The sequence below is a fragment of the Tripterygium wilfordii genome, chromosome 5, assembly GCF_013401445.1.
Source record: "Tripterygium wilfordii isolate XIE 37 chromosome 5, ASM1340144v1, whole genome shotgun sequence".
NCBI classification, from domain to species: Eukaryota; Viridiplantae; Streptophyta; class Magnoliopsida; order Celastrales; family Celastraceae; genus Tripterygium; species Tripterygium wilfordii.
In genome coordinates this window covers 925,900-938,537 of record NC_052236.1, presented here as the reverse complement: position 1 = coordinate 938,537, position 12,638 = coordinate 925,900, and the positions used below count along the sequence as shown (strand labels likewise).

Below are 12,638 nucleotides of genomic sequence, written 5' to 3'. Positions count from 1 at the left end.
CTGGAGGGTTTGAAATGAATATGTGATTTGTGATTGTGAGTCTACTTTTTGTGGAATGCTCAGGCAGTAAAGGCTACCTTTTCACTTTGTCTGAACTCTGAAGGTTAGGCAAAGAATAAATGACTTCTTGTTCTCACTAAGTGGGCTTTACAAGTTGATTTTAATATGGGAGGAAAACTAAGAACTAGTTGAGGATCTTCACCATTTGAAGACAAGTTCTGTTGTTTGTGAAATCAGTTGGGTGATAACCTAGTTAATCGTATAGATTTGGGAGATCTTGAGTTCGATTTTTATGGTGAGAGAGGTTTTAGCATGATGTCGTCATATGGCAAATTTCTGTTAAATTTCTGTTGGTTTGAGCAACCCACCAACCTATTTTTAACGCCATTCCTCCACACATGCTGAAGTGGGGTATGGGTCCATAAAGTCATAAACAATCCAAGTTAAGTAAGCTAAATATCACCACCGTTGATTAAAGCTGGGACCCCCACATGCGGTGGACCCGGGAACCTAACTGGACGGCCCAAATACCAATCGGTCCTACCGAAACAATGAAAAAGAAAACCCAACCACCACCGCATTCCAATTCCCACCAACCCCTCTAGGCGGCCTCTCCTTTTTCAATGTCTGCTAAGACGCCAGCCGACCGAACTCACCGAATCGGGCAAAAGAAAGGGAAGAAAAACACTCCCTAGATCGGATTGAGCCATGCCAGTTTCTCTGCGTAGCTCAACCTGCATTTCTCGCGCTAGTGTATGTCGCCGATTTCAGAGAACCGATTTGGCTTCTGAGTGTTCCGGATCTTTATCCTTCCCTTCTCGTCCTCACAATCTCTCCTTCAAGTAGGTTCTGCTTGCCTCTCAATAGTCTTCTGATTCTATTTACAGTTAGTTTTGCTCCAATTTAGGAATTTTTTGTAATGGTTTTGAGGCTTTAGTCGTCTTCCCGAGCAACAGTGATTCTTGTGTCTGTTATGCTAAGAATTCTATAATAATTGTGGCTTTGAAGTAACAATTTCAATGAAGGCTTTTCTTTTTTTGAAAAAAAGATATTGTGAATGAAGTCTAATGTTATGTTTTTGTGTTTAATTTGACTGTATATTGGGCTTTATGATTTTCTAATAGTATGAATTAACTGGTTAGATCTTTGGACATTACTAGACAAGTTCAATTGTGTAGAACAAGTGCTATGGCGAATGCCAAGAGTGGCATTGAAGAGATAGGAGTTGATATCTCATTGAGCCCTCGAGTAAATTCTGTAAAGCCTTCAAAGACAGTGGCGATAACTGACCAGGCAACTGCACTTGTACAAGCTGGTGTTCCTGTCATTCGGTTGGCTGCCGGAGAACCTGATTTTGATACCCCAACTCCAATAGCGGAGGTACTGTCCTCTACTAGTTATATATGCTCATTCATTCCTGGATTATGGATGTAATTAGTTTGTGCTTGATTCAGCTTGAATTCTGAATAGTGACAAGATTCTTGTTCCATTATAATGTTCGTAATTTATATGTGCCACAGATGTCTAATCCAAATGTTGCCTAAGTATTCTTCTTTTATCTGTCCCATTTGAAACTTAGGCTGGGATTAATGCAATACGGGAAGGATACACAAGGTACACCCCAAATGCTGGTACTCAGGAACTTCGGACTGCAATTTGTCACAAGCTGAGGGGTAAGTATAATATATATATATGGGATAATTTCATCCAGAAAACTCTGGTTAATGTTTGATGGCTTTTTGAAGGAGTGACTGAGTGTTCTAAAATATGTCTTGGTTTATTAAAATTTTGTCATGGTGATATTGTTGTTGTTTTTCTTGTTTAATTTTCTTGTGGCAGAGGAGAATGGACTCACTTATACACCTGATCAAATTTTGGTCAGTAATGGTGCCAAACAGAGTATCCTTCAAGCACTGCTTGCAGTATGTTCTCCAGGGGATGAGGTGAAACTTTCAACTTGAATCTGCTATGTGAAATTTCAATTTTTTTTTTCTTGGTGATATTACCTTCTCTTTCCTGCCTTGTTGCCAGTGGATGCCTAATGTTTCTTTTTAGATTGCTTTGTTAATGAATAGAGCTTTGTATATACATGTCTGCTGTATGTATATATGTACTGGAATTCCTTCATAGACCCCACTCGTATGAAAAAAGCTTTAAAGCCATCTGTTCACAATCAATTTAATTCAAATAACGACTGTAAACAATGTCAAAGAGTTGGCAGGGATGTCATCGTTGTTTTATTGACAACCAAGTTCTCTCTTTCTGTTAATTGTTAAATGTTAATACTGCTTTAAGATGGAGGAATCATGTGACCTATATTCGTGTACAGCTAATGTTTTTTAGTTATTTTTGGAAAAATATCATTAGGTAAGCTTTTCTTATGTGTAAAGGTCCCCACTTTTAGTGACGGCTTTTACTCTTCAGGTTATAATCCCTGCTCCATTTTGGGTGAGTTACCCCGAAATGGCAAGGCTGGCAGATGCGACACCTGTGGTTCTTCCTACACAGATCTCTGGAAATTTTCTTTTGGATCCAAAGCTTCTCCAGTCCAAACTTAGTGACAAGTCTAGACTCTTAATACTTTGTTCCCCATCTAATCCGACAGGATCAGTCTACTCCAAAGAACTACTTGAAGAGATCGCAGAGATTGTAGCAAAGCATCCTAGGCTTCTGGTAGTCACAACCTGAACTCTTGGTATTGCATTGCCTAGCAATAGAATGCCGAACTTGTTTTACCTTTTTTTTCGTGCAGGTGTTGTCTGATGAAATATATGAACACATAATTTATTCACCAGCAACTCACACAAGCTTCGCGTCTCTTCCAGGCATGTGGGAGAGGACTCTGACTGTCAATGGTTTTTCCAAGGTAAGTTAATGTGATTGCATTCTGATGACAGTCATTTTGGTTGTGGTATTTTGATTGATGACTCGAAGTGGTAGGTATCAGTTTAAACTTTAAAGTGTTATGGTGGGAAATTTGTAGGCCTTTGCAATGACTGGTTGGAGACTTGGATATCTTGCTGGGCCCAAGCACTTTGTGTCAGCATGTAATAAGATCCAGAGTCAGGTATGCTGCATTTTCCCATTTTCCTGATTTTATCTGTGGTTGAGTAGAGTCAGTAGGCTGAACGTTATGTTAGTGCTCATGAAGTGAATTTCCTTGGCAGTTTATGATCAGATATGATGGTAATGTCTTGTACAGGATTTGGTAATAGGTAATTAGGTACTGCCAGATGCAATCTCTAGTTGGCAATTTCAGTATCTACCACATTGATGCCATGTTTTGGGGTTGGGGTCCTTTTGGTCATTTCATATGTCTCTTATCTTGCATCTCATACATGTGATTAAGGTTATTAGAATGGAAATACTGGAGGTCTAAACCTGTTGCACATATAAGACATACTAAATGCATACGGATCTGAGTATGAAACTGCTGACTGATGCATCTGTAAATGAACACATGTGGGTAAATATTATCTTACAACAAATTGCAGCTCTGTCTGAACATAGTGTTATATAATTCCAGTTCACCTCAGGTGCCAGTAGCATATCTCAAAAAGCAGGTGTTGCTGCCTTAGGACTAGGCTATGCTGGTGGTGAAGCAGTGTCTAATATGGTAAAAGCATTCAGAGAGCGAAGAGATTTCCTAATTAAGAGCTTTGGAGAAATGCGAGGTGTTAAGATGTCAGAACCCCAGGTACTAGCTCTAATTTCAGACAATGTTTCTTGTTACTGCTGCAGGCTGCTACCATTGGTCAAACATTTTTGTTGCTCATACTTCTTGCTTTTGCAGGGAGCTTTTTATCTTTTCATTGATTTAAGCTCTTACTATGGAGCAAAGGCTGAGGGGTTCGGTACAATTGAGAATTCCGAGTCTCTTTGTCGGTACCTGCTCGATGTGGCTCAGGTGGGTGCCTCATATTTTGTTCCTCCCTCACCCTGCCTTTTTTGCGCTACACATGCGCACACAGAATTCAACCCTCAAACTAGTGACTGAGACATGGCTGTGTCCTCTATCTTATAACTATTGAAAGCAGTAAAGTAAACATTATTTTTCTGCCACTGTCTAATGGTTGTTGATTACAGGTTGCATTAGTCCCAGGAGATGCTTTTGGGGATGATAGCTGCGTCCGCATCTCTTACGCAGCATCCCTCGCCACCCTGAAGGCGGCGGTTGAGAGAATAAAGAAAGCACTTGCTCCTCTTGGGAGTGCTGCTCCTGTTTGATGTTGGAAAAAATAAACACGAAATCTGGCTGTTGTTTGTACTCTTATTTACGAGATGCTTGTACTTTAAAGACATTCTTTTCAATAACTGATGGCTGTACATCTTGGTTTTCTTGGTTTCTATCAGCATCACTTCCCTACTAAACCAAATGTGATTATGTGAATAAAGACCTTTTGGAAGAGCAGCTACTGTGTTTTGTATCACCAGTTTGCGTTTGATGTACCGCTTCTTACAATTAGAAACATGAATATGGAGTGTAAAACCCAATAAAAACATTTTTATGTGCGAGTTTGGATTTGATATTGGGAAACCATCTGTCGATAGCCTAATTAGTTCTCTCTCTAGATTTAGAGTGTATGGTGTCCAAGGTTGGAATTTTGTGAGGTTGTTCCGCTTTCGGGCTCTGCCCGTAAGGGCCGGCAATTTGGAATTTCATGGGTTTGTCCCACTTTCAGGCTCTACCCGTATGGGCTTTGGCAGTCTTACATGTCGCGAGCTGTTCTGCAGCCCAAAGTTACCAAAACTCAAAACTCTCTTGATTTTAACTATAAGACAATCAATCTCTCAGATAAAGAATTCTCTACCTGTAATCCATCCTTTCATCTTCCTTCTTTCGCCTTTTATATACCGCGATGAAGACGACAAAAAGTTGAGGGAGAGCTGAGATCAAAACAATTACTGCTAGCGAGGAATGGAGGCCTCTAGTCCATCTCAAGAAGGCACGGCAGAGATTGTGTTCTTTGACTTGGAAACAACAGTAGCAAATCGAACCGGGCAACGCTTCTGGGTACTGGAGTTTGGTGCAATTGTAGTTTGTCCAAGAAAGCTGCTTGAACTAGAAAGCTATAGCACCCTCATAAGGCCTACTGACCTCTCTGTGGCTGCGCTGAGGTCTGGTCGCTGCGATGGGATAACACTTCAAGCTGTTGCAAATGAACCCAGTTTTGAGGAGGTTGCAGACAAGATATTCAGCATGTTGAATGGTAGAGTTTGGGCGGGCCACAACATTCAGAGATTCGACTGCGTCCGGATCAAGGAAGCGTTCGCAGGGATCGGTAGGGCTGCGCCAATGCCGGTTGGAATGATTGATTCTTTAGGTGTATTGACTGAGAAGTTTGGTAGAAGAGCTGGTAACATGAAGGTATGTATATATATATATAGGCAACATATTGAGATTTGAGAAGCTATTCTACTGAAATTGCTTGTATCAAACAACAACTGATTGATTCACTTGTCTTTAACCAGATGGCTTCATTGGCTGCTTACTTTGGTCTTGGGCAGCAAAAGCACAGGTATATATATCTGTATGAATTTGTTCTAGACAAAGCATCACAAACATGAGTAATGCTAAAAGACGTGTCAATTTTCAACCGAATGTTCACACGTTCTAACTTGAGAATCCAAAGTTGAAAATTGTTTCAATATGCGCACACGAGCATATTACTCATAGTTCGGACATATTCCTTGATTGAATTTTTTTTGTCACATTTGACTACTCGAATAGTCAAAAATCTATCAGAGTATGCATATTAGAACAATTTTCAAATTTAAGTTCTCAAGTTAGAACATTCGGTGATCGAATTTGACTTTAGTCAATTCTCTCCGTGATCAAAAATTGTGCTACCCCTTTAAAAACATTGTTCATTTCGGATTCAGGTTCCCTGTAATTTCTTCCAATTCCTGATTCAGTGACTAGTATATATATGTATATGTTGCCAAATCACTAAAAAATTTAATATTACACAGGAGCTTTGATGATGTCAGAATGAACTTACAGGTTCTGAAGCAATGTGCAACAGTGTTGTTCTTGGTAGGTGGTTGATGCATTCATTTATGCAAACAATTAGTGAACCCTTATACTCAAATCATAAAACCTTTTGTGATTTGGGTTTTTATGTGCAAGGAATCAAGCCTTCCAAGTGTGTCAAATGGAAAGTGGCAGGGGCCACCCTCAGTCACAACAAGAAGCAGAAGTAATGGAAAGCTCCATTGCGGATAAGAAATAAGTAGCAGGAAATCTCCAGTTTCAACCTCTATTGGATACAAAAGGGCAGTGCCCCATGCAAGAGGAAGCCTTGGAAAGGTGACGAAAGGAATGAAGAAGTTATTGTGTAAAGCTCAAGAGACACAATCTCTGAACAAATTACTCGAGCATTCTCATTCTCTACTTCCATAAGCAAAACCGGATTCCAATTACTCATTCGATCAGAGTCAAGAATGGCTGAAATGAAGAGGAGAACAATGCTTTTCAGGATGTAAATTCTTCCTTTCCTTTTTGGCTCAGCCTCTTGTGTTAGATTGCCTAAAAGGCTAGAACACAGATTTCAGAGAAAATGCTCAAGAAAAGAAAAACGACAGAGTAGGGAGCATCTATGATTCAAATTTCGTCCAAATAAATCCGAACAAATCCAGCCAATGCCATCAAATGTCTTTGGCCAGAGCACAAACAAAGCTTAAGAGTTCAACATTGAATTAAAACACAAACAAGCATGAGATTCTCATAGAGAAATGCCTTCATTAGCTCGCTACCATGATCCCTCGGCACCCACCGTCGGGTTCTGGAACGCTGTATATTCCCAGAACGTCTTCAATGAATAGGGTGGGAAAATTGTTACTCCTTCCTCAGTAAGTTTTGCTATCTGTAATTTATGAATTTTATACACATCATAAACCAATTAATCGGACATGACTGTAGTATGTAACAAAATAATTTTATAAAAACAATCATACGAAAACGGAAGGCCTAAAAGTATGCTCATTAAATGCACGAGTGTTGAGTCCAATGAAGAAACCGACAGTAAAACCAGATTTACAGACAAAAAAATCCAGACGTACAGATCCATCATATAATGACTACTAAACCAAGTTTTTTAGAAGTCTAACTTGCTAGTCTAAAGATGTAATAGACCAAGTTATGTTTGAAATTGCACAAATACATGAAAAGCTCGAGGGAGAATTCAATTACCAATAGAATGGAGGGGGAAAAAAAACAAGTTCATTAGCAGACACTATTGACTAGTTAACATCTAAGAAAATATAGAGTTTCCTTGAAAATTTGTTATCAAAAGAATTTGGCCAAGCCAAAAAGTGTATTACGATTAACATAATTGCATAGGATACATCGGTCCTGTAAAAGCAAATGAAGAAACAAACAAGGGCATGATGGTTCAAATTAAAAAAGCACCCTGCGGTTCACCAAACCTTTGACTCTTGTAATTCAAAATCATAAAATCGCCCACGGAAGAGACATAGCAGAAATTTCCATCAATTAACTAAACCAAGATCTGATCCTCTTCCAACATATTATTTCAGAACATATAGATTATTAAAGTAGGAATTGCCAATAATTAAATAATGTTTGGTCGCATAAAAATAAAAACATAGCAATCTACCTGAAGCTTGTTGACAGCAGATCTATCACGATACAGTAGCACACGCATACACTTCTCCAACAGCTTCACGCCATCTTCAAAACTCAAGTCTTCACGCCACTCATCACGAAGAATTGGCCGTGCAAGGTGATTCCCGAAACCAGTTGCCACATGATTGTCCTCAAAATGCACTCCTATCATGCTAACCTGGGAGATTCAAAATGAAAATGTCAGATGACATACCCTTAAACCGCATATTGCCTGCTTTTCTTATTCTGCGGTACAGCAAATGACTGGACGTGACAGCTGATCAGCTAGCATCAGATACAATTATAACTGAAGCTTACCATCCCAAGATACTTTTGTCCTTTTTTCACTCCACCAAGCACCAGAGAATTCCAAAATGGATCAAATTTGTTGCGCCTGTTATACATAACGCGGGTCAAATAGTTGTGCACCTCTTTTGGTCCAAGAGAATTCCCGTCATCCCACATATTGTCATACAGGCTGCAAAAATCAGACACAAAAGTTCAACAACCAAAGAATCTCCAAGAGCTTTGATAAACATAACTCCTCTTGATCCCCCCTTTTCATTCATAACTTTTACTTTCTCTAAAAAAATAAAATAGATCACATAAAGTATATTCCTTCATTCTCTTTACATTTAGCACTTACATTAGCTCATCAAGGTAACGCGAAATCTCCTGGAAGTCACTTATTTCTCCACTAGCACCAAGAAGAGAGTGTTTCCCGACAGGCTTCATCCGCTCCACACTTTTGTACCGTATAGTGGACCCATAGGAACCTATCAATTAACATATCACAGACCCCAAATTGAAGAAATTTGTCACCTTTGTTACTTAAAGTCTGTATGAAGTACGAAACATTCAGCCTCAACAAAAATAAGAAACTTGCAGATTTTATAAAAACTCCCATATCCAAATAATCAGCTTAGTATTTGATACAATACAACATCATGGTGAATAAGAAACATGAGATATTTTTAACAAATACAAATATGCAACTTTTCAAAAAGAATGAAAATAAGTAAACTATTGGGCATGTTAATGTAAACCTAGCATTATTACAACTTCACAATAATGCTATGCATGGCAAAAGACCATCAAGGCAAAATGAGTAGACGCATTTGCACCTCATCATTAAATCTGTAAGTATAAAGTATAGCCTGAGCCGTTACAACAGAGGAAGTAAACCTTGTTCTCCTGTACTTACTAATTCAATAGAGGTGCTAAGTGTTCCCATATGAAAGTCTAAGCATTTGTTTCTAAGTCAAAATAACCAACTGGAATGTTGAAAGATTCCATCACAACTTCATTAGCCATCAGCGACACCAACTAAAGCCACTAAAAATTCAAAAAAAGATCCACTGTACACCAAAAATACTCAAATTTTAAATCCGCTGAAATGATCTATAAAATTCTGCGCTAAACCTAAACGTAAATTTATGTACTATATATACTGAGCTCCTTAGTATCTACTCTTCGGAGCTAAATTTAGAGACAGACTTCAAAATCCCCAAAACCCCAAATGTATCAATCAGTCTGACAGTCGATAATAACCTTCCATCAAAATAACTCCAATTTCACAAACAAAGAAAATAATAATCCAGTTCAATTTCTAGATACGACTATATGTTCATTCGCTTTGAGAATTAGGTATTCGTCTCTTGAACAAAACCACAAAATGAAACAATCCAGTTCAATTTCTTTCTTTTTCCCTTTGTTTTCAAATCAAACAAGTACCAAATTATTGAAAGAGCATTGCAAAACACGAAAGAGAACATCATACCTCCCATGTCCGAGGCCATCAAGATCCCATCTTTATACTTGATTGCCACCACAGATGTGCCAGTGACGTACGGGGACCTACAAACAAATTAGGGTTTGCGGCAGATAAGAAAAAGGGTTGATATTGAAGAAAAAAATTTTGAGAAAGAGAGGAGAAGGCTTACAGGGTTCTCTCCGACGCCGATTCACTAGAAAGAAGAGACTCCATCGACGATCACTCTTAACAACTCAGAAAGATTTGAAAAAGAGAACTTGAAGAAGGAAACTTTGATCCCGCTGAAATCAACCGACTTAGCAGAACAGATTTCGGTGCTTGTTCTCTAATAAAGACTGAAGACTCGAAACTAGCTTGATAGGGAAGAAAACATATTCTTCGGTTCTTCCAATTACAGCCCTCTCAATGGGCCAGGCCTTGATGTGGCCTCAATTGATCTGGCCCATACTGATCTCGCTCTTCGACATGTTGGCCTAGTGGGCCTAAATTGGTTCTCTAATTGAAGCCCGTAGTTGTCAATTGATCCGGCCCACCCTTCCATGCGCTGGCCCAATAAAAACGAGAAGTATAGAACTTGTAGTAATTTCGCCTACTGATAACAATATAACATACTTTTAGAAACTAGGAACTCAATCAAAAAATGAGAGAGAGGCTATGGCTGTTGTGAATTTAACAAATAAAACTCGAATATTAGAAAACCTACGAAAACGAAAAGAGTGAAAGAAGATACAAGATGTAACGATGTTCGATACAATTTGCCTATGATGTCCTCAGATGGAAAATAACGAAGAATTCTACTAATATGAATGAGAATACAAAAGATATGAGCTTTTAAACTCAATAACTAACCTAAATCCCTTTCTCTCAAACTCTTACACTCAAACCTCTCTATGGCTCTTGACGACACTCTCACAGTGTTTGCAACTCAATACAACACTCTGTCACGAAATCCAACATATAAAACTATTTATAAGAACTGTCTCATAAATTAAATTGTGAATCATGTCCGAACTTCATGAATCCTGTTCAGACAGGTCTTGAGCTGGACAACACCTCCAGACCGCTCAATTTTGAGCCAAAAACACCACAATGGGCAACTTCGTGTGAGATTAGTGGATTACAAGTCTTGACACTCTCTTATACTTGTGGGATCGGTTATGGGAGACCCAACAAATGGATACAAGTAAAAGTTGATATAACCCAACCAATTGACATATAAGTAAAATCCAATCACCTCACCACAAAAACGCAATGTGCGATTAGAAGTCTTGACACTAGAAAGCCCTAGTGCCGTAAAGGATATGGCCATGATTCAAAAATGTACCAGAAACGTCTGCTTATAATTTGATTTGTCTTTATTTCATGATTTAAGTGAAGCTCCATGTATGTTAGTGATGGGACCAACAATTGCTAAAATATTAGTATCCAACAATTTGTGTTTGGATTTGAATTGCACATTATGGAAAGCTTTTAAGCTGTACTGTACTATATTTGTTTATTTCCTTGTCCATCACATAGGGAATTCCATAGCCTTATCTGCATCTTCTTCTTCCATTATTGACAAGAAGAATGTAGACTCTGTAGAAATTAAGACTTCAAACCAAATAACAAAGGAAGATTAAGTTAGAAGTAGCAATTAATTATTAAACAACATATATTACTACTCATATGATATATATATATATAGGGGCCTCCAATCAATGATACTAGATATGGGACCCAATATAATTGTAAGATGAAAGTTGTATATCCGCTACTACTACTATTAGAAATTACTTACAGCCCCACAAATTTATAATTATTGTACGCTTTGAGTTTGTCGGTTCAGTATGTATACATCGGACATGTACGACTTTGTTTCTCTAGATAGTCTCACTTAACGGTACTTGAACCCAAGAGAAAAAATGTTGATCGAAAGAAGCTTGGGTTTTAATTTCTTATAAATCATATCGCTTGTTGTTCTCCAAACGATGTGGGATTATAAGTCTAACACTCTTCCGCACTTGTGAATTGGGTTATATCAAACCCAACAAATGGATAAGTAGTGGCCCGTCCAATAGGATCGAGACTTTGCTTTGAAACCATATCAGAAATCTCAACTCACTCAAATCAATTACTATATATTATTTGTTTTGAGTTTGTCGACTCACTACTTGATAGATAGGACCTACACGATTTTGTGTTTTTTTGGGTTGTCTCACTTAACAATAATTGAGTCCAGAAAAGGCTTTTGTTGAAGTGAGAGAGTCCTGACTTTGTGCATAAATCATTCAATTGAATTATACCAGACCGATGTAGGGTCGTATAAGCCTCCATTCAACAATACTAGATATGCGACCCAATATTGTAAGATGAAAATTGTATATCAACTACTACAAGGACCACCATGATTTCTCCATCTCTCTCCATCTCCATCTCCATCTCCAAGCTAGAAAGAAAAACCAAAGAGAGAGTGAAACATCCGAGTTTCTTTTCTCTACCTCATGCATGAGTGGGGACGTACACTCGATTAGTCGATGGCTACACATATTGGAGGCTTGACAGTTGACACGTCCATATATATATATATCCTATAAATACTCAAAGTGTGGACTTAAAATAAATACAGTTTTTTGATCATTGATTTAAGTGAAATGATTAGTGAGACCCATTATTTTGGATCTCATATATTTTAAATCAATGGTGAAAACAAGTGTACTTATTTTAAGTCCTTACTTTGAGTACTTATAGGAGAATTCCTTTTATATATATATATATATATATATAGACACACACATGAACATCCTAATTTCATAAATTCGATCAGTAGCCACTTGTTTTCTGATAGGATGGACAGCGTTTGAATTAATTCCAACCATCTTTTTATTTCTTTATTTTTTTTAACTAAAAATGATATCATACAAATTTATCATTTAGACATATATTCATCTAAATTCAAACCATCATACCCATATAAAGAGAAGTTTCCCATGTCGTGAAATAACCAAATCAAACTTGGAAAAAAAAAAAACAACATAATTAATAGCATTAATTGTGCATATTTTTTTATATGGTTTTTCCCATGGGGGAATAACCAAATCAAACTGAAAAAAAAAAAAAACAACATACTCCCTCCTTCCAATTTTAGTGGTTCTTCTTTCCATTTTGAGATGTCCTAAAACTAGTATCATTTTTCTTTATTAACTAAAAATTTTGTTGTTATATTTTAAAATTACCCTTGTTACTTTAATTATCCGT

At 37.8% G+C, this 12,638-nt stretch overlaps 2 protein-coding genes and 1 pseudogene across 3 annotated transcripts; 2 read left to right on the top strand and 1 right to left on the bottom strand.

Moving 5' to 3' along the window:
- Positions 1-603: 603 nt before the first annotated feature.
- Positions 604-4,512, top strand: LOC119998211 (bifunctional aspartate aminotransferase and glutamate/aspartate-prephenate aminotransferase-like). 2 transcript variants are annotated; one of them, XM_038845472.1, is made up of 10 exons: positions 604-842; positions 1,161-1,380; positions 1,580-1,673; positions 1,840-1,943; positions 2,425-2,673; positions 2,753-2,866; positions 2,984-3,067; positions 3,527-3,697; positions 3,794-3,907; positions 4,087-4,512. In XM_038845472.1, exons 1-10 carry the CDS (start codon positions 709-711, stop codon positions 4,225-4,227), a joined length of 1,425 nt encoding a protein of 474 aa, XP_038701400.1. In that variant the 5' UTR covers positions 604-708; the 3' UTR covers positions 4,228-4,512. The 2 variants fall into 2 exon arrangements, with proteins under 2 accessions (XP_038701400.1, XP_038701399.1); XM_038845471.1 differs by having other exon boundaries at positions 606-842; positions 1,143-1,380.
- A 311-nt stretch (positions 4,513-4,823) lies between these two features.
- On the top strand, positions 4,824-6,437 carry LOC119998290 (annotated as a pseudogene).
- Positions 6,438-6,568: 131 nt separating this feature from the next.
- On the bottom strand, positions 6,569-9,761 carry LOC119998289 (proteasome subunit beta type-4-like). The gene is made up of 6 exons (XM_038845581.1): positions 9,571-9,761; positions 9,408-9,484; positions 8,274-8,403; positions 7,946-8,105; positions 7,620-7,805; positions 6,569-6,866 (listed from the first exon to the last, which is right to left on the bottom strand). Exons 1-6 carry the CDS (start codon positions 9,612-9,614, stop codon positions 6,753-6,755), a joined length of 711 nt encoding a protein of 236 aa, XP_038701509.1. The 5' UTR covers positions 9,615-9,761; the 3' UTR covers positions 6,569-6,752.
- Between the last annotated feature and the right edge of the window lie 2,877 nt (positions 9,762-12,638).

What these genes read in the sequence shown, in the direction of transcription:
- LOC119998289 (XM_038845581.1), bottom strand. Translation starts at nt 9,614, where the DNA reads ATGGAGTCTCTTCTTTCTAGTGAATCGGCGTCGGAGAGAACCCT. An exon ending in CGTTACCTTGATGAGCTAAT is followed by an intron (nt 8,106 to 8,273) that starts GTAAGTGCTAAA and finishes TGATTTTTGCAG; the next exon opens with CCTGTATGACAATATGTGGG. An exon ending in CTGCTGTCAACAAGCTTCAG is followed by an intron (nt 6,867 to 7,619) that starts GTAGATTGCTAT and finishes CATAAATTACAG; the next exon opens with ATAGCAAAACTTACTGAGGA.
- LOC119998211 (XM_038845471.1), top strand. Translation starts at nt 709, where the DNA reads ATGCCAGTTTCTCTGCGTAGCTCAACCTGCATTTCTCGCGCTAGTGTA. An exon ending in AATTTGTCACAAGCTGAGGG is followed by an intron (nt 1,674 to 1,839) that starts GTAAGTATAATA and finishes TTCTTGTGGCAG; the next exon opens with AGGAGAATGGACTCACTTAT. An exon ending in CTGTCAATGGTTTTTCCAAG is followed by an intron (nt 2,867 to 2,983) that starts GTAAGTTAATGT and finishes GGAAATTTGTAG; the next exon opens with GCCTTTGCAATGACTGGTTG.